Here is a 24915-nt window from a genome sequence, read left to right on the forward strand (position 1 = left end):
TTATTTTTTTAAGATTTATTTATTTATGCATATGAGCCCTCTATTTGTATGTATGCCTACCTGACAGAAGAGGACATCAGAACCCATTATAGATGGTTGTGAGCTACCATGTGGGTGCTGGGAATTGAACTCAGAATCTCTGGAAGAGCAGCCAGTGCTCTTAACTGCTGAGCCTTCTCTCCAGCCCTTAAAAATTATTTTTGAAACAGCTTTCAAATGACGAGTAAGGATAAAAAGGCACGAGAACAAATCAAGGTTGTTTGATAAAATGAGGGTGATAAATAAGAAAATATACTAGATAGAAGTAGATTACAACAAGGGGTTGGATTAGGCATACCAGAAGATGGAATGCGTGAGCCAGAGAGGCCAGAGACGGTCGGATGTGAGCATCACAGACACAATGCTGGCCCAGTGGAGCTGAACCCTAGGTCCAGCAGCGATGCCGGAGGAACTATGGAAGGAGCTGTACTGAAGAGACAGCTATTTCCAGAAGAGATGGAAAATATCAACTATCAGATTTAGGGAACAAAAAAATCACAAAGACTAGTAGAAACGACAGCACTGTCTGGGGATGTGGCTTAGTGGGAGAGTGCTTTACTTGATGCTCAATCCCCAGCACTGTGTTCAATCCCCAGCACTGCAAGAATACTAATAAAAGGGGGGTGGGGGAGGGGTGGCGAGCACTTAAAAGCCCTGGCTGTTCTTGCAGAAGACCTGGCTTTAGTTCCCAGAACCTACATGGTGGCTCACTGGATTCCAGTGTCAGGGGGCTGATGCCCTTTTCTGGTGTCTGTGGGTATTCTATGCACACGGCACACAGACATCCATGCAGGCCAAACAGCCATACAAGTAAAAGATGAAGAATAGTTTTTTAAAAATTCATTCAGGTGTTGTGGACACACTTTTAATCCCGGCACTCAGGAGGCAGAAGCAGGTGGATCTCTGAATTTTAGACCACCCTGGTTTATAGAAGGAGTTCCTCTGGGCAGGCCAAGTCTACTGGGGGGAGGGAGGAGGGACAAACAAACAAAAAGAAAACAGAGAGTTCAGAAAAACAATGCAGGTCTCACCAAGGAATAACACCCAAAGTGCAGACAGCTCCCTAGTGAAGTAAAAGCAGATTCTTAGAGAATCTTTTTAAGAGGTAGAAACCCTTAGGAGTCCTAGACAATTCAGTCAAACCCACCACTTCCTCTGTCTAAGAAAATAAGAAAATATTAGGCACACTGGTTCAGCCATCGAAGTCTGCAGATGCATAAGGAGACAATAAAACTCAAATTCTCTAGAGAAAGGGCCTGAGGAGCCGTTCCCAGCTCCTCCTGTGCAGACAGCATGTCCTCCTGTGAGGGCAGTGTATCCTCACAAAGCTGGAGTTACACAGTTGTCCCTCACGACACAGGCAACACTCCTAAAAACACAGTGGCAACCGAGTCTAGTAACATTCTGCCCATCTCAGTAACTTCTTCCCACAATAAAAAAACAATAGCAAATTTTGAAAGGAGGGGAAATCTTTGAATTAAGCATGTATTTAAATATGTGTAAAAAACCCAGTGTGTTCAACAGTGATCCAGTACAGCCTTTTCTTTTGAGGTTAGGAACAGCACAAGACTTCACATCATTTCCTGTGCAATACTGTAGGAGAAGCTTGACTCACACAAGGGCAGAAAACAAGGGAAAGACTATAATCGTTTATAAGTTTTTATTTATTTTATGTGTACAGGTGTCTGTGTACCACATGCACACAGTGCCTGAGGAGTCTAGAAGGGGATGATGGATCCCCTGTAGCTGTATCTACAGGTGTTTGTAAGCTGATGTGTCAGGGCTGAGAGTTGAGCCTGGGTCCCCTGGAAGAGCAGGCAGTCCTCTTCCCTCTGAGCCATCTCGCCAGCTCTATAGTATACAGATTAAATGCTATAGGGAAACTTAGCTATATTTAATGATTGTAAACATTTCTTCAATGAATAAGCAGATTTTTTTAAAAAGTTAACTTTTAAATGTGTGTGTGTCGTAGAGTTTTACTGCTGTGAACAGACACCATGACCAAGGCAACTCTTATGAGGACAACAGATAATTGGGGCTGCCTTACAGGTTCAGAGATTCAGTCCATTATCATCAAGATGGGAGTATGGCAGCATCCAGGCAGGCATGGTGTAGGAGGAACTGAGAATTCTACATCTTCATCTGAAGGCTGCTAAGAGAATATTGGATTCCAGGCAGCTAGGATGAAGGTCTTAAAGCCCACACCCACACTGACACACCTACTCCAATAAGGCCACACCTCCAAATAGTGCCACTCCCTGGGCCAAGCACATACAAATCACCACAGTGTGTGTGTGTGTGTGTGTGTTCATCCATGATTGACCAAACATATCTAATCTCCTTGTGCTGCAATTACAGGTGGTTGTGAATTGGGGACTGAGTGGGTGCTAGGAACCAAACTTTGGTGTTCTTAAGAGCAAAGGCACTTTGCACTGTTGAGCCCTCTCTCCAGTCCAGTAAACAGAACTTTAAAGATACTTGAATACCTTTAGGTGAGGCTCTTGTCTCAGGCTCAGAAGGTCCCGAGGAGGAGAAGACAGACTCAGGTTCTGAGCTGGCGCTTGCAGGTTCCTCAGAAGGAAAGCAGGAGCCATGCTCCGGTCCTTGTTTTCCTGCCTGCACCTTCTGAGGTGCATCACCACTGGCCATGTGGAAGCCAGCTGGTATTTCAGGAATACAGTTGAAATCACCCTCTTCATTTTATAGCCCTTCAAGGAGACAGTCTGTGCTTAACTTTAAGAACAGAAGGAAAAGCTGCCACCTTGGAAGATTTTGATGAAGTTGAAGGAATAATTATATAAATATTTCATGAGGAAAATGGACTATCAAGTCATATTGGAAATAGAATTGTAATCTGTAGAAGTATATATTTTCACGGATGAGTTGTCTGATCCCTTGGGAAAATCAGAAAATTAGTTACAGGGTAGAGCTAGGGATGAAGGCAGAAAATAAGAAGGTCATAGAGTTTCTTCATTCCATTCTGATACATTGCATACAGCTAGCTTGTTGTCGGTGCAACAAGAATATTCATAAGAGGTGTGTGTGTGTGTGTGTGTGTGTGTGTGTGTGAGAGAGAGAGAGAGAGAGAGAGAGAGAGAGAGAGAGAGAGAGAATATGATTCTCAGATTTCAGATTTTAGGGTAGTTGAGATGGGAAAATATGTTGAGCCCATGAGTTCGAGACCAGCCTGGTCAACATGGGATTGAGAAAGGAGGGACAGAAGGAAGGACAGGTGGGAGGAGGGAGGAGTGAAGGAAAGGAAGGCAGGCTGCCACTTTCGTTCCTTATCAGCCAGTGAGCAAGAAAAAGAACTGGTCTGAGTAAACACAGTCTGTTAGCACTGCTCTAAACATCAGAGGTCTGCGTACACAGCACAGAACCCAGAAGGTTGAAAACTAGCCAAACCTGTTTATCCAAGTTAAGGATTCCTTGGCTCAAATGCTTGTGACCAGAAGTGTTTAAGACTTGAGTCTTCCAGGTTTTGGAATATTTGTACAGACTTTAATGGTGGAGCATCTCTCAACATCTGTCTCTTAAATACCTTGTAACAAAGGCTGGAGAGACATCTCAGTGGTTAAGAACATTTCTCTCTCTTGCGAAGAGCCCCAGGTTCGATTCCCAGCACTCACATGATGGCTCACAACCATCTCTAAGGCCAGTTCCAAGGCGTCTGATGCCCTCTTCTGATTCCATGGGTACTACACATGTGATAATGCTTACATTCACACAGGAGGAATACTCAAACCCACACAATAAGGTAAAAGAAAACATAAAATAATCACAACAACAAGAAAACCTCACCTTGTCATCCAGTCAGAAGAGCTACTTGGCAGTCCAGAGATGGTGGCTGGGAAGGAGAGCAGAGCTGGTCCTGCCCACCTCTCAGTGCACTTTCCTGACCCTGTTTCTGAAGACCTCTGGGTCCCAGCTGGCATGGAGCTTACCCATAGCCTGGAGGGGTGATCCAGGGCCCTCTTTAAACTTTCATCCATTTCTGGTATGATCATCAACTCAGGGATAACTTCCAAGAGGTGTTCCACACTGGATTAAAACTGAAGTTACGGGCTGGAGAGATGGCTCAGTGGTTAAGAGCACTGACTGTACTTCCAGAGGTCCTGAGTTCAAATCCCAGCAACCACGTGGTGGTCACAACCATCCGTAATGAGATCTAATGCCCTCTTCTGGTGTGTCTGAAGACAGCTACAGTGTATTCATATATAATAAATAAATCTTATAAAAAAAATAAAACTGAAGTTATGGGCCTGGGGAGATGGCTCAGAGACTAAGAACTGAGCTACTCTTCCAGGACCTGGGTTCAAGTCCCAGCTCACACATGGCAGTTCACAGCTGTCTATAGCTTGAGTTTCAGGGAATCCGAAGCTCTCCTCTGAGGTGTGAGAATTTGATTCCTGGAGTCCATGTGTCAGGAGAGACCTGACCCCCATAATTTGTGCTCCCCACCTCCATGTGAGTGCCGTGAATACCTGTGCCCACACACATAAATACACAAACATATATGTGCATACAATGTTATGTCTCATTACATAGCTCTGGCTGCCTTGGAACTGGCTGTGTAGACCAGGCTTAGCCTCAGATTCACAGAGATCTGTCTCCTCTCTGCTACCATGTGTACTGCCATGTTGAAAAACAAACAAAAAAACCAATGAATTTTTTTAGAAAATAAAGCCCTGGGGAACTGGAGAGGAGTTCAGGTCCCAGTGTCCAGGTCAGCTCAAAACTGCCTGTACTTCCAGCTCCAGGGAGATCTGATCCCTCTGGCTTCTGTAGGGCCCTATGTGTGCCCTAGCACACACACACACACACACACACCCTATGACACACTACCCACACATATACACACACCCCATACGCACACATACATCACACCACTTACACCCACACTCCATACCATACACCACACACAAATACACACAGTCCACTATACACTACACACCACACATACACATACACCACACCACATACATACTATACATATGCACACATACACACATACCACACCATATCATACCATAACACACACACATATACACACACACCATACTGTAATACACACACACATATACAAACACACCACACCATACATACTACACATATATATCATATCATACTGCAACACACACACCACACCAAACACACACCTACACATCCCCACACCACACACACATACACACACACCATACACACACATACTCACACACCACACATATATACACATCATACCATATCATACTGTAACACACACATATACACACACCATATCCTATACACACACACCACACCACATACACACCCCCACATACACCACACACACACACCCCATACACTCACACTCACATTCATAAGCACTGAAGAGTTCTTGCAGGCCTGAACAGGGCAAACATGACACCATCAGGTCTTGCCCTTCCCTTAAACCGTTAGATCACATTCCTGAAGCTAACCACCAAGGTCTGTTTCCTTATTTGACTACTTTCTTATGCTGACTCATTCCTGGGGCTGGTCACCTCATTAAGGCCCTGCAATCAAAAACCTCCATTTAGCTACCTTAATTAAAATACATAATCAGAACCTACCAACCCACCCCAGCTCATTCCAACACAGACATCCCAGTTACTCCTCTTAAATTTAACTCCTGCAAAGCTGTTTGCTGCTGTTCCTGCCAGATTCAGATCACCTTGTCTCTTTGCTCTGCTTGGAAATTGGTATTGCTTGGGTGTGGTTTGTGCTTAGTCTGGGGCCCCTCCCACACACTATTCTGGTACCATCACACATAATTAATAAAAATAATGGTCATGTGTAGTGTGTATGGTGTGTGTGGTATGGGGATATGGGGATATGGGGGTGTGTAGGTGTATGTATGGGTGTGGTATGTGTGTTACAGTATAATATGGTATGTATATGATACAGCGTTAAGAGAGAAGGCAGATCTTCCTGCTGATGTTGTCTTTTGAACTGTCCCGTGTCGGTTTGCGAACCTGACGCCTTTAGAGTCATCTAAGAGGAGGGAACCTCAGTTGAGAAAATGCTTCCATAAAATCAGCCTGTGGGCAAACCTCTAGGGGATATTCATGATTATTAATTGATGTGGGAGAGGGTGCTGCTACCCCCGGGCTGGTGTTCCTGGATTGGGTAAACAAGCCGAGAAAGTCATACAAGAACAAACCACTAAGCAGCCCTCCTCTGAGGGCTCTGCTTCAGTTCCTGCCTTCAGATGCCTGCCCTGATCCCCCTGGAGGACGGAGTACAAGTTACCAGCAGAATAAACCGTTTCTTCCCAGATTGGTTTTTGCCCTGCTGTTTTTTTTTTTTCCCCAGCAATAGAAACTCTGATAGATAAACTGGTACGGGGGTTGGGGTTGGGGGGTTGGTTGCTGTGGCAGACTTAACTATGTGTTTGGGAAGACGATGGTGGCATTTGAGTTTTGAGCTGGAAAAACCCATGGAGTACTCAGCTCAGGGGACTGCTCTGTGGGTGCCTGGAAGAGTAGCGCATATGACAGAGGCCTGGCTTGTCAAGTTTCAGAGGGAGGCAAAAACTATTCTAGCCATTTATTTGATATTTTGAATGAAGATTCTGTGGCTTGGGTCAGTGGGATTGAAGAGTCAGCTATGATTAAGAAAAGGCCAGCATCATTGGGGTGAATCTTTTGATGCTCTGGGACTTTTTTGTTTTTTTAGATTTAAGGAGTCATTAATAGCTCAGAGGTGGTGGCACACACCTTTAATCTCAGCACTGGGGAGGCAGAGGCAGATGGATCTTTGTGAGTTTGAGGCCAGCCTGATCTACATACAGAGCAAGTTCCAGGACAGCCAGGGCTACAGAGAGAAACCCTATCTTGAAAAACCAAAAATAAATACATAAATACATAGATACATAAATGGAGTCACTAGACATGATGAGAAAGATCTCTAATCATAGAATTCAGGAGGCACTGGCAGTTCAAGGCCAGCCTGGATTGTATAGTGAGTTTCAGACTAGCCTGGGATACGTAGTGGGACCTTGTCTTTAAAGAAAAAAGTACCCAAGCCCGTCCCCTTTACCTTCCACGGATCAAATTCCTTTTGTAACTATTTGTGCGAAAGTGGTGAGTGAGCAAGAGGAAAAAGCAAACAAACCTCCCTTTTACTTTCTACATATTTAAAAAGTGTTTCAGTGGAAATAAAATAGATTTAAATGAAGATAAATCAGAAATCAAAACTTCCTCTCATTTTCCACTCTTTTTGTGAGTTTTAATTGGCTTATCCACAGAAGACTGTTGCCCCCTTACGGGATTGTTCCTATAAATGACATGCACCCAACTCTTCCCTGAATACGACAACAGGCTTTCTTGTATTTGGTTATGGGACTGGTGTCTGGGAGCTGGATTGTGGGTCGTAGGTTGCGCTAATTCTGACTTGCAAAGCAGGCTTTCCTCTCTGAGTTCTACAGCTTGGCGGAGTCTGGTGTTGGCAGCTACTGATTCTGAATCTGTTCTCAGGAGTGTGCTAAGAGCCCCCTCCCCATTTTTTATCAGTCTTGCCCTTGATATGTGGGGAGATTTATCTTAACCCTCCCGCTTCCTGCGGCAAAGCTCCCCCGGGGACATTCGCTACCTCTCCTCCTCTTCAGCCCTTCCTGTTGCCTAGCTGTCAGCAGGTGGGCGCAGCCTCCTTCCTCTCACCCACTCCTCCTGGAAGCTGCCAGCGGGTTTCTGCCCCACCTCCCCCGCTGGTCGCCGACCTGGGATACTCTCACAACTCCATCGTTCTCCCGCTCCTGTTTTTCCCTCTAATGTCCCCTGGAAATTCCTATTAAGAAGCTTCTTAATCAGTGTTCTTCCAGGATTTTTGTGAGACTTCAAATTCCTTCTACCAGGACCCTGGAGACCACCAAATCTCCCCTGCATAAGAAGCCTGATAGGCAACCACCTTCTCAGGGTCCTCCTTCCGGCTCACCCCTCAGCTTTCCTGTAAGACCTGCAGCTCTGACCTCTGACCTCCCCTCCGTAGTTCTTTTTCAGTAGCTGCTGAGTCTTCTGTGTCATTTAAATTAGGATCTGTCTCAGTTTGCTGTTCTCCTCCGGGGTCCGGCTTTCTGCTTTCTCAGGCACTCTAAGTGTTGAGGATTCCAGTGGCCCCTAGGCCTAGAGAAGCTTATACTCTAGACCCAGGTTCTCAAGGGAGCTTGGCACACCCTCCTGTCTCTCTGCTATCCTAGGTGAATGTCAGGTTCTAGCTGGAACACAGAGCCTGCTGTGACATGTGGTTTGGATATAATGGGGGCGGGGGGGGGGGGAAGAACACAAAACAAACCTCTTGTACAAATTACCCGTATGCAATCATTCACTAAGTGATTGCGCTCCTGTAATGATTTCTGAGTAACTCTGAGCCTGCCTCTGTCTACCTCTGCTTCCTCTGAGATCGCTCTTTCTTGAGGGCTCAGTTAATGGGAAACAGAACAACACAGATAGAAAAAAAAATGCCAAGACTTCTGTGACACCTGTATTTAGAAGGTGTGCAGGGCTGTAGTTCATGCATCACTTGCTGGTGGCTGCTGCTCCTCCCGGACACAGTGATATCTGCTTTCCATGACCATTCCTGAGTTCAAGAAGATGAGAGATGAGGCGCCCCATCTGAGTGGAGTCATCTGTGCAAGATCCACTTATCTCAGACTTAGCCCAGATTGAGCAGAAGAAGGAGAAACAACATGGAGTCTTCAGCAAAGGGCTAAAGGCGAATGGAGAGGCCAGGAGAACGCCCCAAGACTAAAAAGAAATAACCAACAGTGGTCTCATGAAAAGAGCTTTCAGGCCTAAGTATAAGGCAGAACCCGGTAGCCTCTAGGAAACACAAACAGCCCGAGGAGCAAAAGTCTGCTACAGAAGACCATGGAATAAATACATGGCAGAGAGTCAGGGACTGCCTGAAACTCAAAGGAACAGCAAAGAAATAAAATCTGCATGGGAGGCAGTAAAATCCAAGAGTGACTTAGAGACAAATTGACAGGGTGGTGTGGTGCAAATACCTCACACACTATTCAGTCCATGCAGGAGGACCAGAGATGAAACAGCTCCAGGGAGAAGAAGGAGAAACAGAAAATAGGCTTCGGCTGTCTTTCCCAGGTGCAAACGACCTGGAGGCTTGCCTAGAGACCCCCACAGGGGCAAGAACAAGTCATGAGAGCTTCCCTTGACTTACTCTCAAAGAAACCTGGACCCACTGGGCATGGAAAGCTTAAGTGTGGAAGTTGAAGCGATTCAAACTACCTGCCCTAGAAGGTACCAAGCCAGTGGCCACAGAGTCCCTTCTTGAGCCTTGGATTCAAAGATGGGGAAGTTTCCAGAGAATGGTGGCTGGCTTATTTGTTTTCAGTGTACCAACTCCTGTCCTTAAACCACCAGAACTCTGGCTCCCGAGGGCAGCTAGGATAGAACTGGACCTGAGAACACTTTCAGTTGCCCCTCAGAGCCCAGTTCTGCCCTCCCTCCTGTTGCAGCTTGGGACTTCTGGATCCTGGTGACTCTTCCCACAGTCACAGTGACCAGGACATGTAGTCCTGCTGGCTCATTTCAAAGGCCCTTCTATTCTCTTTTCTACAAAACCACAGCCACCGAAAACAACCCAATGCCCCCTTTTAAAGTTCAATGGTAAGCAGTCTAAAGAATTGTGCCCTTTTAAAAGCACTCACCGAAGCCACCATATTCGGTGACAGGATTGTTTTCATTGACCTGGGAGTTAGGGATCCTGTATCTGCCTGGTCAGCTTGGGAAACAGGAAGTGGAGAAGGACTAGGGTGGAATACTGGACCCTGACGTTATTAGGGCTCAAGTGTCTGTGTTCTGCAACATGGATATATATTATCCACTCCCCCTAGTCTTCTTTGAAAAGAAGACTCCAGAGTTGTGAGATCAGGACTCAGGATGGCTCCTCTTTACAGTACTAGCTCCAAAGGAAAGGGGGCTTTGTTGTCTGAAAAGGGGTGAGACCAGAGAAACTGCCTCCCCCCACCCCGGGAATTGCCACAGGCATACATTTATGGTTCCTGGGCCTTTTCCTTTGTTTGTTCTTGGTGGGAATGTTGCCGCGCAGAGGCCCAAGCATGAAACTTTTTTCTGGGATAGTTGAGGGTTTCCTAGGACTGGCCAACTTGAGAAGCAGCGAGTAGTGGCCAGGCCACGCCTCCTCAAGGAAGCGCAGGTTATTAACTGGGAATTCTTTACAGCTGGCCTGGAGGATGTTTTTGGCTGTAAACTGTCATGCACCGCAGCTCTCCTTGAAAAGGCTGTGGACAACTTTCTAGGGACAAAGATGAGAAATTAATCACAGAAGAGGGTAGGGACAGAATAGCTAAGCCTTGAAAGAGTTGCTTCTAGCCCTAAAGCCAGGGATGTGGCTTCACTGATGCACGGGAGACAGGAGAGATCTCACTGCTCATGGTAGAAAAAGTAACATCATTTATTTGCCCCCTTCTGTTTGAAGAACAGTTCCAGAGCAATCTTCCACCAGCTTCCTGGACGATGGAGAAAATCCATCTTTGAGCAACCACATTCACAGGGCCGGCTCCGCCTTCACGCCAGAGGTTAGACACCGTCAGTCACTTTCAGACCTAGCCTCCCTCGTCCATCACGTCCCCCTCCACCTAGATTTATTCCAAGTGCGGGGGAGTCTCAGGCCTTAGCATCTCCGAGGGAGAAAAGGTGGAATCTCCCCTTCTGCAAACCCACAACCCAAACTGGCTGGTGGGAGTTGCTGGAGGGTCGGGGTTGAGCACAAATGAGAGCCTTTTGGCGTCTCTGAAGAAGGAAGCATCCCCTTCCGCTCAGCCCGAGGTTTCTTTATATCCTAGACTACAGAAAAGCAACTGAGCAACCCAGTAGTCGGTGGATAAGGACGGAGGAGGGTAGTCCAGGAAACGTTCCCGTCCCACTCCGGAGTACCTTCCCCCGAGGTTGGCTCCTGTAAAACCCTCTGTCCCAGAAGTAGGGGCAGGTAGAACCCGGAGTCGGGGACCTGGCTTGCTCCACAACTCTGACCCCAAAGACTTCCCAGAGAGACTCTCAGATAATGGACTCAGAATCGAGTGCCCCGACCTGACTCAGGGGCCTCTTCCGAGGAGCTTCGGGGTGGGATGGACGCATGGAAGACGGGGAAACGGAGGCTGGAACCCAGACCCTCGTTAAAGAGCTGGGCGCGAGCTCTGGCTTCCTTCCCGCTTCCTGGGCTCCCGTTTTAGAGGAATGTTATTGTTTAAAGAGACCCCATTGAACTATTTCCTGCTCTTTGTCACCTTCCCCTCTCTCTCCCGGCAGAGGTTCTCACCGAGAGGTAATAAACCAACTGCTGCCCACACCGCTTGGCGAGGCGGGTAGGGAAACGCGCGCAGCGTGCGTGCGTTCCAACAATCCCCGGAGCAAAGAGACCAGGGACTCCCAGGGCCACATTCGGTGCAGGCTCATCCACCGTCAAAGTCCAGCTTTTATGTGGGACGCGAGGACACTTCCTACTAGGGTCGCTATCTGTTCGTCTATTTCCCTCTCTGGACAGATCCGCTTTGAGCTTCCCTCTCCAGGCACGTGAAGGTCGTGGGAGACCCGGACGCCGAGGTGGGAGTTAGTGGCAGTCCACGGGGCGAGGGGACGTGTCCCGAAGCTGCTACACCTCGGGAGGCTGAAGCTTCGGAGAGGTCAAGGAGACTCGGGAGACGCTGATCCACCGTAGTCCCGCGCAGGTGCGCGCAGCGTGGACACTCCGCGGGGCACAGCCGCTGGCGCTGGGGTGCGCTTGGAGAGCGCGCGTGGGAGTGGAGAGTTTAGCAGCCGCTCTGGGAGCCGCGGGCCTGGGTGGCTCCGGCCGGGCTTCTCGCCCTCCCCCCTACCAGGGTCCGCCCCGCCGCTTTGATGGAGGTGCAAACATTTGGGGGAGGGCGGGGGTGTCGGGACTGCGCCCGAAGCTTTCCTTACAGGAAGCGCGCGCGGGAGCCCATTGTTGGTCCCCAGCCTCCGGGCCCGCCCGGCGGGTCTGATATGGCCGCGCACCGCCAATGGGCAGCTGCTCCGTACTTCAAAGGGTGTCCCGCCCAATCCGCCGCGCCCCCCTGCGAGGCCACCTCGGCTGTATTTATGGGGAGGGGACCCATTTTCTCTCCCCCAGAGACTTACTCTTGTCGCGCCTTGCGGGAGTTCAAGTGGAACCACGGCTCCTCAGGCCCTCTCCCCCATCCCCGCCCCCTTCCCCCCACATCCCGGTCCCGGTCCTCCTTTGGCGAATGTGCTGGGACCCAGGTGTGGTCTTTGGGCTCCGCAGAGTGATCCTTTTTTCTTGGAAAAGGGGTGGCGAGAGAAGTGAAGGTGGCTGTTGGGTAGGGAATCAAGACTCCTGGGCGGTGGAGAGGGAGGCGGGAGGATGAGCTCCCCGGGCACAGAGAGCGCTGGGAAGAGCCTGCAGTACCGAGTGGATCACCTGCTCAGCGCCGTGGAGAGCGAGCTGCAAGCGGGCAGCGAGAAGGGCGACCCCACCGAACGGGAACTGCGAGTGGGCCTGGAGGAGAGCGAGCTCTGGTTGCGCTTCAAGGAGCTAACGAACGAGATGATTGTGACCAAGAACGGCAGGTAAGTGCGTGCTGCACGTCGGCAGTCTGGAGCCTGGCAAGTGCCCCTCCGGGAGAGCATCTTTTCTGCCCAACCGGCAGACTTTGTTTCTTCCCGCTGAGTTAACAGCTCCGGAGAGCATTCCTAACCCTGGTTTCTCGGGAACTTTCCCGGACAAAACCTGAGGAGGAAGGAGGTTTTCGAATTCTAGGGTTCCTAGGTGTAACATTAGTGTGGCCAGGTTTGCCTTGGGCGGGATGGGGGACGAAATCCTTGGCTAGATTTGTTTCTCTACTGTCTCAAGAACCCTTGGGTTTAGTGCAGGAGGTGATTTGGTTCCAGGACTAAGAAAGCTCGGGCAAAGAAGCTTGCGAGAGCGGTTGCAGGGGGTCCTCTTTGCCCCGCAACACTTTGTGCAGGTTCCCTCTCTTCAACGGATGGGTCCTCCTGCCGTGCGCTGTCTTTTCCAGGAGGATGTTCCCGGTGCTGAAGGTAAATGTGTCAGGTCTGGACCCCAATGCCATGTACTCCTTCTTGCTGGACTTCGTGGCGGCTGACAACCACCGCTGGAAGTACGTGAATGGGGAGTGGGTACCTGGAGGCAAACCAGAGCCTCAGGCGCCCAGCTGCGTCTACATCCACCCAGACTCGCCCAATTTTGGGGCCCACTGGATGAAGGCGCCTGTGTCTTTCAGCAAAGTCAAACTCACCAACAAGCTCAACGGAGGAGGGCAGGTAAGCCCGTACAGGAGACAGCCGCTAGGCCCCAGGCTAGAGGGAAGAGGGCTTTACCTCTCCCAGCCCGGGAGCCTGGAAAGACTCCACTAGCCTTCGTCAGCCCCACAGAAGCCACTGTGGCATTCCCCAATTAAATCTTTAGTACTGTTTATATTAAGCTGATGAGGGTTACACCAGGGCCTGAGCTGGGAGTCCTCACTCACCCTGGAAGGGTTATTGAGAATCTTCATCTTCAGCTTAGGAGCCGGCTCTGACCCTAAGTGAGCTTTGATTCTGAATCCTCACTTTAAAGTCAAAAGGGAATACTGGCAAGTCTGTGCAAACGCGCACATTCCACATTTAACTGGGGCTGTTCCAAGAAAACTCCTCCAAGTTGTGACCAAGCCAGCCATTGAAAGTTGTGTGTGGCCTTATGCTGACAGGGTTGAATAGTGTATAGCATACCTCCCATCCCAGTTCCAGACCATCTGTGGAAAACAGATGTGTAAAATGGACCCGATACCCTCCATACTGCTGGCAGTTTCCTGGAGATGTTCTGTAGCTGGACCTGTTTCTTCCTGAGCAGTTCCTGTGGACGCTGTGGTGGGTGCTTCGGTTTTAAGGTAGGCACAGGTCTCCGTTCTCGTATCTCCTGCAGATCATGTTAAACTCCTTGCATAAGTATGAACCTCGGATTCACATCGTGAGAGTTGGGGGCCCGCAACGCATGATCACCAGTCACTGCTTCCCTGAGACCCAGTTCATAGCTGTGACTGCCTACCAGAATGAGGAGGTGAGGCTTTGGAAGGGAGTCCCCTCACCCTGCCTGGGGACTGGGAGGTAGAGCCACAGTACTGAAGACAGACAAGATTTAGTTCCGACTTACCACTTCTGTGGCTAAGAGTCAAAAAGTTTAAACTACTCATTTGAGCATGTTGCTAGCCTCAGACGGTCCGATACAGGTCTCCAACATGCTTGAAAGAAGCATGAACAACTTCACGGTTTTAAAATCTCCTGGAGAGGCTAGGGGACACCCCCTGATCTCAGGGAGAAGTCCTGGCACTGTGAAGTCCTGTCGAAGGCTGTCAAGGGTCCTTACTTCTAACCCCAAGTCACAGAAAATGTGTTATTAGTCACCTGGGGCCGCTGCTGTTGGCCATAACTCCACAGCAGCTCCAGGCTGTGTTGGAACTGTTGTGATATCTAGACACGATAGAGACTAAGTTTATTGGAAGTTTTTCTTAGAAATTACTTTTCTTTGTAATTTCCCAGTGCTTTCAGACACAGAAAAATAAAGACTGATTCATTTGAACATTCTAATTTGGTTCTGTTCTTTCTCAGTTTCCCTTTCTCTTCTTTGGTAGTGTCTCCCCAACCCCATTTGATGCTTGCTATGTAGATCAGGATATCCCTCAGTTCACAGTCCTCTTACCTCAGCATCTTAATCCCTGGGCTGACAGGCCTAGGATGCTTCTCCATTTTTTTTTTTCTCCCATCAAACCCTCTGGTAACTAACATTGTATTAGTAAATGCACTTTCTTGTTTTTCAGATCACAGCCCTTAAAATTAAATACAACCCGTTTGCTAAAGCCTTCCTTGATGCAAAAGAAAGGTGAGAGCTCTAACTGCCTTCCTGGGGCAGAGGACCATGTGGAAAGAAGGCTACCCACTGCTTCCAGGGCTTCTCTTGACCATTCCGAATACTTTTTGACAGAAACGACCACAAAGATGTAATGGAGGAGCCAGGGGATTGCCAGCAGCCTGGGTATTCCCAATGTACGGTTTGTTGCACCCCCAGATCCCTCTGCCTTGTTCCAGGTCTAGACTTGCTAAAATCAGAACCCATAGGGAGGCTTTGGGCTCCTGGGAGTAGTGGGGTAGAAGGATGGCTCTTCTCTGTGCCCTGGGCACAGACCGTTTGCTTTGGAAGCTGCCTAACCATCTCGGGCTTCGGACACTGGCTAGCCAAAAGAACTCTTGATTTGTTTGTTTTGTTCTGTGGAGTGGACTCCTTGGAGTTTAGGCTTGGGTATGATGAGGGTTCAGCTATCACACCCACTCTTGGAGATGGCTTCCACTTATTGATGGTTTAAAACTCAATGGCTATCTTTGGAGACACACATGAGCGATTTTCCTGCTCAGTTCCTGTGCCTCCTGATTTTGGAGGCTTGTATGGTGGCTAAAACTATCTCTTTAGGAGTTCTCATAGGCAGTAATGGATGCAGACCTGTGCAGGCACATGGGGGGAGAGAAAAGGCCAAGCAGGGATCTCCAAATATTGCAGTCATGGCAGAGGGGTAGAAGGGTCTTGCAGGCCACTTCAGTGGCTGCCGGACCAGCCTAGGACTCTACCCTTTAACAATGATCAGCTAGTCTAAACTGGTATTTTAATACCATCTTCTGAACAAATTTAACAAATGAATTTAACAAACAGGACCCCTATTGTGACTCATTGGGTAGTCACTTGACCAGGAAGAAGTGGACTGTATTTGGGGTCACACAAGGGCTTTGTGGACATATGGATCCTTCCTGCATTCCTCTATCTTCATACTAGATCCCTTTAACATCTCATTCCTGTTCATTTGTTAGAAAGCCACGGGTCTGCAGAGCACAAATTCCACAAAGGCTGGGAATGGTCTTAGGTCTAATCCTGTAAGGCAGGGCTATGGATGGGTTGAGCCTCTCAGGACTGCTAGCATCGCAGGCTTAGTGTGGTGCTCCACAGGCTGCATGGAGGGAAGGATACTGGTTATTCTTCAGTTCCCGGGTCTCTTAGGGTTAGAGCTAGGACAGGACTGAACCTCAAGCAAGGGCCAGTTACCCAGCATGATTTTCTCACAGCAGGGGGGTGGCTTGTTCCTGGTGCTGGCACCCTCTGCCCGCCTGCCAGCTCCCATCCTCAGTTTGGAGGCTCGCTCTCTCTCCCCTCCACACATGGCTGTGAGAGGTACCCAGCTCTGAGGAACCACCGGTCATCGCCCTACCCCAGCCCTTATGCCCATCGGAACAACTCTCCAAGTAGGTTCTATACCTCCATTCACCAGCTGGGGGTTGTGTATGTGGGAGGATTCCTCTGGAGAGGCACTTCTATGGGGGTGCAAGATAGGACTGGGGCTGGAGAGATGGATGGCTCAGTGGATAAGACTGTTCTTTCAAAGGTCCTGAGTTCAATTCCCAGCAACCACATGTGGTGGCTCACAACCATCTGTAACAGGATCTGATACCCTCATCTGGTGTGTCTGAGACAGCTACAGTGTATTCATATACGTAAAATAGTAAAATAAATCTTTTTTTTTGTAAAAGATAGGGAAGCCAGATCCTAGTGGCTCCTGAAGAGACTTGGTCAAGGTGGTGGTTTAACCAGGAGGCTCCAGGGAGGCTTTCATTTCAATATCCATGTGCCTCAGAACATGCTCCAGGCTTTTTAAAAGACAGTTAAAAGACAGCCTTTCCATGGAGCCATAGCTTGAGCCCCAGAATGGAGGCCTGGTTTAGATGTTCCACCAACCTCTCTAAAGTGACCATATTGGATTAGCCAGGTATAAACATTCCTGACCAGACTGAAGACTCCCAGGATAGACCTCTAGCCCTCAGTGTGGATGTCACTTGAGAACCAGGCGCATTTTAGGTCCACAGTGGACTCAGAAGATGGATCGCCAGCCCCAGGACAGCTTGAGACCTCTGGCAGATTCTCTAACACTTGTCTGCTCAGACGAACCTTTGTCTGCTCCAAAGGGAGGGGAAAATGGCTAAAGAACACCATAAAACAATTAAGCAATTACAACCGATTCAAAATGAAAGGCAACAGCCTTGGAGACTTGCTCCTTTGCTCTGTCAGAGGCTGGGTTCTGGGTGGGGGGGAATCATATTTTTAATTTGGTGAGGTCATGGTTTCTATAGCCTATCCCAGCCTTGTGGAATCACCTTTAAGGAAAAGTAAAGCTAATGGGGCAAATAGTTTTTATTTACTTTTAAAATTAAGCATTCCAGGCTAGGGTGTCACTCAGTGGCTCAGCGCTTGCCTAGCGTTTGAGAGGCTCTGAATCTGATCCCCAAAAGCCACAAAAATAAGAAATGAATGGCATAAAAAGAAAAAGAAAGATCAGCAATACCACTGTCTGATGGACATCTTGTGGGATACCTTAGGGTAAGGTGTCTAATAACTAACATTGACAATAAACACTGCCACGCTGATGAGCTAAGCAGACTAGGGGCTTGCTCTCAGTCTACCCATGCAGCTTTTGTTTGCAGCGTGTTGGGTTGGGCAGGTCTTTAGTTTGTATCATTTTGTTAAATTTTATTCTTTTCGGAAGACCTGTCGGGCTAACTCCCCTCTCCATATCCCTCAGCCTATGCCGACAATTCCTCTGCATGCCTGTCCATGCTGCAGTCCCATGACAACTGGTCTAGCCTCGGAGTGCCTGCCCACACCAGCATGCTACCTGTGAGTCATAACACCAGCCCACCAACTGGCTCTAGGTATGTATGTCTGGGGAGCCACCTTATGTAAAAAGACACTAAGCAGCCCCAGCCTCAGTCTGTGTCTCTCAGGCTGATGGAATTAGCATGTGTTGTTTTAAGTAACAGTTCAGATCCTTTGTTCACTGAAGGCAACACGTTTCTTGCCCTTTTGTGTGTGTGTGTGTGTGTGTGTGTATACAAAGGAGTAAGAGTCCTTAGTACCATGCTGAGAACCAGTAAAGGATGAAGACGTTTGACTGTCCAGCAAATTGTAGAATAGGCTGCTGGTGATACATTCCCTTCGGGCCTATCGACCTTCCAGTGTACTGTACTGAAACAATAGCAAAGACCTGCAAAACTAGCTGCCAATACTCCCATCTCCAGTGAGGAAAGGGACTGGAAGATACTGGTTCTGGGACAGTGTGAAGATGAGCTGTTAGTTCTCAGAAGAGTGAGCCTGCCGTTATGCAACCTTGACCTCAGATGTCTAAACCAGTGGTTCTCAACCTTCATGGTGCTGTGACCCTTTACTACAGTTCCTCAAGTTGTGGTGACCCCCACCCTCCACCATACAATTATTTCGTTGCTACTTCATAACTGTAATTTTTCTATTATGAAATATAAATATCTGATATGCAGGATATATGATAAAGGAGTCAACCCACAGATTGAGGACTGGCGGTCTAGAACAGTCAACGTTTATCTAAGGTCCTAGCTGTTTTCGTTTGGAGATAATTCTTTACTAATAAGAATTTAGTTGTCTAGTGTTTCTTTGTTTGGTTGATTTTGTTCTCGCCTAGGATCTCAGGCTAGCTTTGAACTCACTACACAGTCCAGAGCTCAAGGTCTTGATTCTGCTGCTTCAGCCTCCTTAGTTATTGGGGTTATTGGCAGGTACTACTAATTTCACTTTAACCTGCTCTTAAAGCAAACACACATAAGATGGCAAACTTCTCAATGGCCCTGAAGACATTGTTTAAGGAGCCAGATGATCTGCAGGCAGCCGATTTGGTGTCTTAGTCTGATACAGTAGTCTGCCTTAATTTACCCAGGCTTGCTCTCAAGTTCAAATGCCTTTGATGTAGAAATGGGAGATGGCGTGTTAAATAACCTTATGTCAGATCACATTATGTGTTTATAGACGAACTCTAAGGAAGGTTTTCCCAAACAAAACTTCAGCAGAGTTAAATGAAATTCACTTCTGGGGCGTAGGCAGGAGGGTTTGATACTCACTTCAGCATCTCCATTTTATAGATTACGAGTCAGCTTGAAAAACAGTCATGGGGCAAGGTGAAGAGGCAGAGCTGGTCCTAAGCCCAGCTCTGGGGTCCCTTGCATATTGCCCCATGATGACGTGCTAATCACCTGTCCACTGGGTGAGCCTGGGCCAGCAATGTTGGCATTCTAAGGAATACTTCTCTGAATGTGAGGATTGGTGCGGTAGGGTTGGGAACACATTACTCTGAGCCTTGGTGCTCAGTACAAATTCTGTATGGCAATGAGCACAGAGCTGCTTGCCAGAGTCCTTGCTGCTTTTAGCAGGACTCAGCACACTAACGTTCACTGTGCTTATACATGCATACCTTCTTGTTGATTGGGTTTGTTGACGTGATAATAGTGAAAAACTAGTCCGCAAAGCCATGTGATGCAAGTACCGCCAACGATGTTCTGAGTACTGGTCTTTCTCCTACACCTCATCCGTGCGTAGCTCATTTGCAGCCTCTTTCCAGGCTCCTGACTTCTGTTTTCTCTCTTTCAGCCAGTACCCCAGCCTCTGGTCTGTGAGCAATGGCACCATCACCCCAGGCTCCCAGACAGCTGGGGTGTCGAACGGGCTGGGAGCTCAGTTCTTTCGGGGTTCTCCTGCACATTACGCTCCCCTGACGCACACGGTATCTGCTGCCACATCCTCGTCCTCTGGCTCCCCGATGTATGAAGGGGCTGCTACAGTCACAGACATTTCTGACAGCCAGTACGACACAGCCCAAAGCCTTCTTATAGCCTCGTGGACACCTGTGTCACCTCCATCCATGTGAATTGAACTCTCCTCCATGTGCTGAGACTTGTTGTAGCAACCGGTGTCAACTGGATTGTCTAGGCTCAACGTGGCAGGCTCTTGGGACGAGAAAAAAAATAAAAGCTTGCTACTAACAACTCCATTTTCAGATAAGAGCAATATTACATGTCCTATTATCATGGTCCACAGCCTCTTCCTTGACACCTGTAGTAGTGATGTGTGTCCTATGTTAGGAAGCCAGGGACAGAGAGGAGGCTGTGGTCCAGTTTCCTGTGACTGGCAGTCTGTCAGAGTCCTTTGCTAGAATCCTTTATCTCATGTTTCTCTTTAACATATGTGACTTTGAAGTACTGGAATTCGTCCACCCCCGTCCTACTTTAGTGAGACGCAAGGTACACTCCTAATGTCCTCCCTTGTTGCTTTAGAGTAGTTAACTTTGAGGACAGAAAAACCATAGCCAGCAGATTGTGACTGAACTGGAAACCGTTCTGCCCTCTGAAAGATGCCTACTTTAAGCACGTGTAGCTTTTTGTGTTGTGAAGTCAACTGTGGGATACTTTTCTGTTGACAAAGTAGCCAAAGACAATCTGCTGAAAGCGTTCTCTGCACAATAAAGGCAACATACAGCACCTGGTCTTTGCAGATCATTGTGTATGATGGCCGAATTGAGACCTAATGTCCTAAAATCCAGGATAGCCACCTTATCCAAGAGAGGGTCTAAATGAGTTGGAAAAGTTGATTAGTGTTAAGTATAGTTGCCATAGGAACCTGTCTGCCCATGTCTTTTGGAATCACTGGCTCTTTTCCATTAGTGGGGAGATGCTGCAGTGTCCTGGGGGTAATCGCTCGCTCCAGTGGCAGCATCCATAGTCTGACCCTGGTTTCGGTTTAATCTAAACCTCTGCTTTCTTAAGGCTGCAGATGGCCAGTTTGGTCATCAGTAAAGCAGGAGTCCTGCTTGGAGAATGTGCATATTAAGTACGAAATAGGAAGAGGCTGAGGGTTGGGGGTGCACTCCACAGCACTGACTTCTTCACACCACATTGAGGATGAGAAGTGGCTGTTTACTTGAAGACTAGGGTGTGGGATTTAAGTGTAAACGGCTGCATTTTTTTGAGTAATTTGCATCCATTTCCGAGAGGGCTGTGCTTAGACGCATCCTGCCCCCAAATATTAGGTGAGTATTTCCAGAATTAGTCCACTGCCAGAATTGGGAAACAAAATAGACCCAATGTTTGACTGTGGGTCCTTCCCAGAGCAGGTGCTAAGATTGTGGCCATGGCCTTGGGAATGCTGACTAGGAGCAGGTGCCACTCTGTGATGGGCTCTCACCCTGTTCATGCTCCTGACTGTGGATGGGAGTGTGGTCTTATATTCCAAGGACTGTCACTGCCCTAGTGTTGTCTGCTGAGGTTAAAGGACCTACAGGTCATTCCTAGTGATGTAGGCTGAGGAGACTGGGGCCCTCTTATCTCCTCTGAGATGAACCTCGTGTCATAGTGGGGCAAGTTCTGTTTACAGCAGTGGATGGTTCCCAGCCTGCTTAACTTCATACAAATATTCACATTTCAATTATAGAAGCAATATTTTAATAATCCGATCCTTCTGGTAATAAAGTGGAAACGAGAGATCGTGACAAGAACCTGGATTTCAGTTCAACAGTCTTCCTTCATCCACAGGGGATATGATCTAAGGTCTGTTAAAAGACTGAAATCATGGCTAGTATGAGTACCTATGGCTTTCCCCATGCATCTGTCCATCTGTCTGTTCATCCATCGATCCACCCACCCATCCAAAATTAGGCATTGCAAGAGATTAACAAACATAATAATTAAAGTCAGCAGTTGCCACAGAACTTTATAATAAAGTCACCACCATTCATTTGCTGTATTGAGTGACGATTAGTCATTACCACTGTGTTGGTATGTCGGGTAACCCTGATGCCTACACAGATGTGTAAGAGGGGCTAGGGTAGGGTGTAAGGCTGGCTTCCCTGGACAGAAGGAAGAGTCACCCCGGTGTGATGGATTAGGCTTGTACAAGATTGCTTGTTTATTTTTTTAATTTACTTTTTTTATGACTATGAGTGCTTGACCTGCGTGTGTGTCTGTATGCCATGTGTCGATAGTACCCACAGAGGCCACGAGAGAGTATTATACCTGGAATTGGAGTTTCAGACGGTTGTGAGCCACCACGTGGGTGCTGGGAACTGAATCCAGATCCTCTGCAAGAGTGACCAGTGTGCTAACCACTGAGCCATTTCTCCAGTCCCTGGAGCAAGATTTTAACCACATTACTCAAAGCAGTGCACAATTTAAAACCTTATAAAATGGTTTATTTCTAAAAATGTCCACTGAATATTTTAGGCTGAGATTGACTGAGGGAGGAGTGCCCTGTTAATTCCCTTTACTTGGTGGATACCTAAAGAGGTTTACCTTCTCCTCCCAAACTTCAGGCTCTTCACATATGACAGCAGAGAAAGTATTTAGCATGCCTGCGAGAAGCCAGAGAGGTTTTGGAGAGCAGGCAGAAGGCCAGTTGGGCTGTGGAGTTGAAGGATTTTGACACCAGGACAACTTAAGTCCAGCTCTGTTGATGGGGTCTTGGGATGAGATACTCCTGCATGAAGACTCTCAGACCAGCTAAGTCACCTGAAAGAGAGATACCTAGGAGACTGACAAATGACCAGGGCTCCGGAGGATGCTGGAAAATGGAAGATGCTGGGAAATGAACCAGCATGGTCTGTAAAAGCAGCAAGTGCTCCTAACCACTGAGCCACCTCTCTGGTCTCCAAACTTGATTCTAACCAGTGAGCCACCTCTCTGGTCACCAAACTTGATTCTAACCACTGAGCCACCTCTCTGGTCCCCAAACTTGATTCTAACCACTGAGCCACCTCTCTGGTCCCCAAACTTGATCCTAAAAAAAAAAAAAAAAGAAATTAATGATGTTTATTAACATGGATAGAAAAGTTCTTTTAAAAACAATACAAAGGCTGGAGAGAAGGCTCAGAGGTTAAGGGCACTGACTGCTCTTCCAGAGGTCCTGAGTTCAATTCCCAGCAATCACATGATGGTTCACAACCATCTGTAATGGGATCTGAAGCCCTCTTCTGGTGTGACTGAAGACAGCTACAGTGTATTCATAAAATAAATAAATACATCTTAAAAAATACAAATGAAAGCAAATGCAAATCAGATCACAGAGTGGGAGGTGACAGATCACAGGGGCAGGGGCTGGGTGTGTCTTCCCTGTACAAGGACGAGGGGGAGACTTCATCTGGTAGAATATTTTTTCTGCTGAAAGGTTTATCAGAATCACTTTTTCAGAGCTTTATATCCAAGTACATTCTTCCTAAGCCTTACCTACCTCAGAGGTTCTGAGGTTTTTTCCACGAATCCCTGCTGACTTCTACTTGAGAGGAATCCTGTCCTTTCGGAGACTCCAAGACACTTGCCTGGGGCAGAGTAAACACTTTCCAACAGCAAGTGCTGGGATATTTCAACCTCCTGCCACCAGCTCAAGAAACAGCTGAGTTGCTTGCTATCTAATCTGTAGTGGTCTCTGAATGTCTGCAGCGGAACCCCAAACCATTTCTCTATGTGGCCAGTTTTTAGTCTGGTGCCCTGCAGTCTTTCTGTTGTTGTTGTTTTGTTTGTTTCAGGCACTCTCAAATGAATTTGCATTTTTATACCCGGAGATGTTTGACAGCAATCCATCCTCTCAATGATATCATTAATCTTTTTTAAAATAAGATTTATTTATTTATTTATTTATTTTATGTATATGATTGCTCTATCTGCTTATACAACTGAATGCCAGAAGAGGACATCAGACCCCATTACAGATGGTTGTGAGCCACCATGTGGTCTGCTGGGAATTGAACTCAGGACCTCTGGAAGAGTAGACAGTGCTCTTAACTGCTGAGCCATCGGTCCAACCCTATCATCAATCTTTTATTTTTTTAAACAATTATACTTTTCTATATTCTTGATAACTCCCATTTTCAAATCCTTTTGCTCATCTTTTTCCTCTTGGTTCTCATTATAAACACGTCTAAAAGCAGCCTGCACTAACTGTGCCCAGGTACTGTCTTGAAACGTACTCTACCACAAATGAATAAATTACTTTGAATTCCACCTCCATTTTTAGACAGACATATGATAGCTAGATCCTATGTCAGGATGTGAGTAACCTGAAGTCATGTTGCATCTGAAACCTTGTGAGCAGCCTTTACTACACCTTGATACTACTGGCAGTCTCATTACCCAGAACCCACCAGAATTTCCATAAAACTTTGCGTCTAGCATTGCAGGGCTGCTCTAGTCTGCATTTCCCAAGTCTTCCATGTTATTCTCACAGGCAGTTTACAAAGGTCAAAGGTCTACAGAATACATGTTTAGGCTTATCACAACAACAACAACAACAGCAACAACAACAAACAACAACAACAACACTTCTACTGGTAAGAACTTCCTGTATGAGTTACCCTTCTTGCTGCCATTACAAAATATTGGACAGAATTACTCAAGAGAGAATAAGTTTATTTTGGATTGTGGTTTCTGAGTTCCTCATGGCGGGAAAGGCATGGTGACTGGTGCGTTTCAGTACAAGCTGGTAAGAATGCCAGGCAGAGCTCTTCATGTGACAGAAGGCAGGAGAGAGTATACGCTGGAACCAGGGGTGGCTTTAACCTTCAAAACTTCATCCCTGCTGGCCTATTCCTAGTAGCCAGACCCTGTGTCATAAAGTCTTCCCAACAGAAATTTCACCGCCTACTGGGGGAGAAACATTTAAAACATGAGCCTATAATCACAACTCAGAGCCAACTCAGAATGGCTGGTGATGGTGTGTGTGTGTGTGTACTTGGACATACATCTCTGTGTATACATACTAGTTTGCATGTGGGAATCATAGTCCTTGCTTGTCTTTGTGGTGGGTCTGTCACAAGTAATCTCAAAGAAGCTATAAGAGGCTATAAATTCCTGAAGTTTCTCCAGGGAACAGAGCAATCATCCACCTCACGCCTGTGTGGTTGCTTGTGACCACAACATCATAGCAGTGACCTTCTCCTTTGGTCCCTTCTGTAGATGGTAA

General features: G+C 47.4%; 1 protein-coding gene across 3 annotated transcripts; it reads left to right on the plus strand.

The window, feature by feature from the left end:
• The first annotated feature begins 12329 nt into the window (after window positions 1-12329).
• On the plus strand, window positions 12330-20452 carry Tbxt (T-box transcription factor T). Of its 3 annotated transcripts, none has more exons than XM_028782637.1 (8): window positions 12330-12644; window positions 13094-13358; window positions 13999-14133; window positions 14891-14952; window positions 15055-15116; window positions 16185-16358; window positions 17690-17819; window positions 19561-20452. In XM_028782637.1, the coding sequence occupies exons 1-8, from the start codon at window positions 12439-12441 to the stop codon at window positions 19835-19837; spliced, it is 1311 nt and encodes a 436-aa protein (XP_028638470.1). In that variant the 5' UTR covers window positions 12330-12438; the 3' UTR covers window positions 19838-20452. The 3 variants fall into 3 exon arrangements, with proteins under 3 accessions (XP_028638470.1, XP_028638469.1, XP_028638471.1); XM_028782636.1 differs by having other exon boundaries at window positions 12364-12644; window positions 16182-16358; window positions 19561-19837; XM_028782638.1 differs by lacking the exon at window positions 16185-16358 and having other exon boundaries at window positions 12364-12644; window positions 19561-19837.
• Window positions 20453-24915: the final 4463 nt, after the last annotated feature.

This window comes from Grammomys surdaster, unplaced genomic scaffold (assembly GCF_004785775.1).
Source record: "Grammomys surdaster isolate TR1022 unplaced genomic scaffold, NIH_TR_1.0 810, whole genome shotgun sequence".
Lineage (NCBI taxonomy): Eukaryota > Metazoa > Chordata > Mammalia > Rodentia > Muridae > Grammomys > Grammomys surdaster.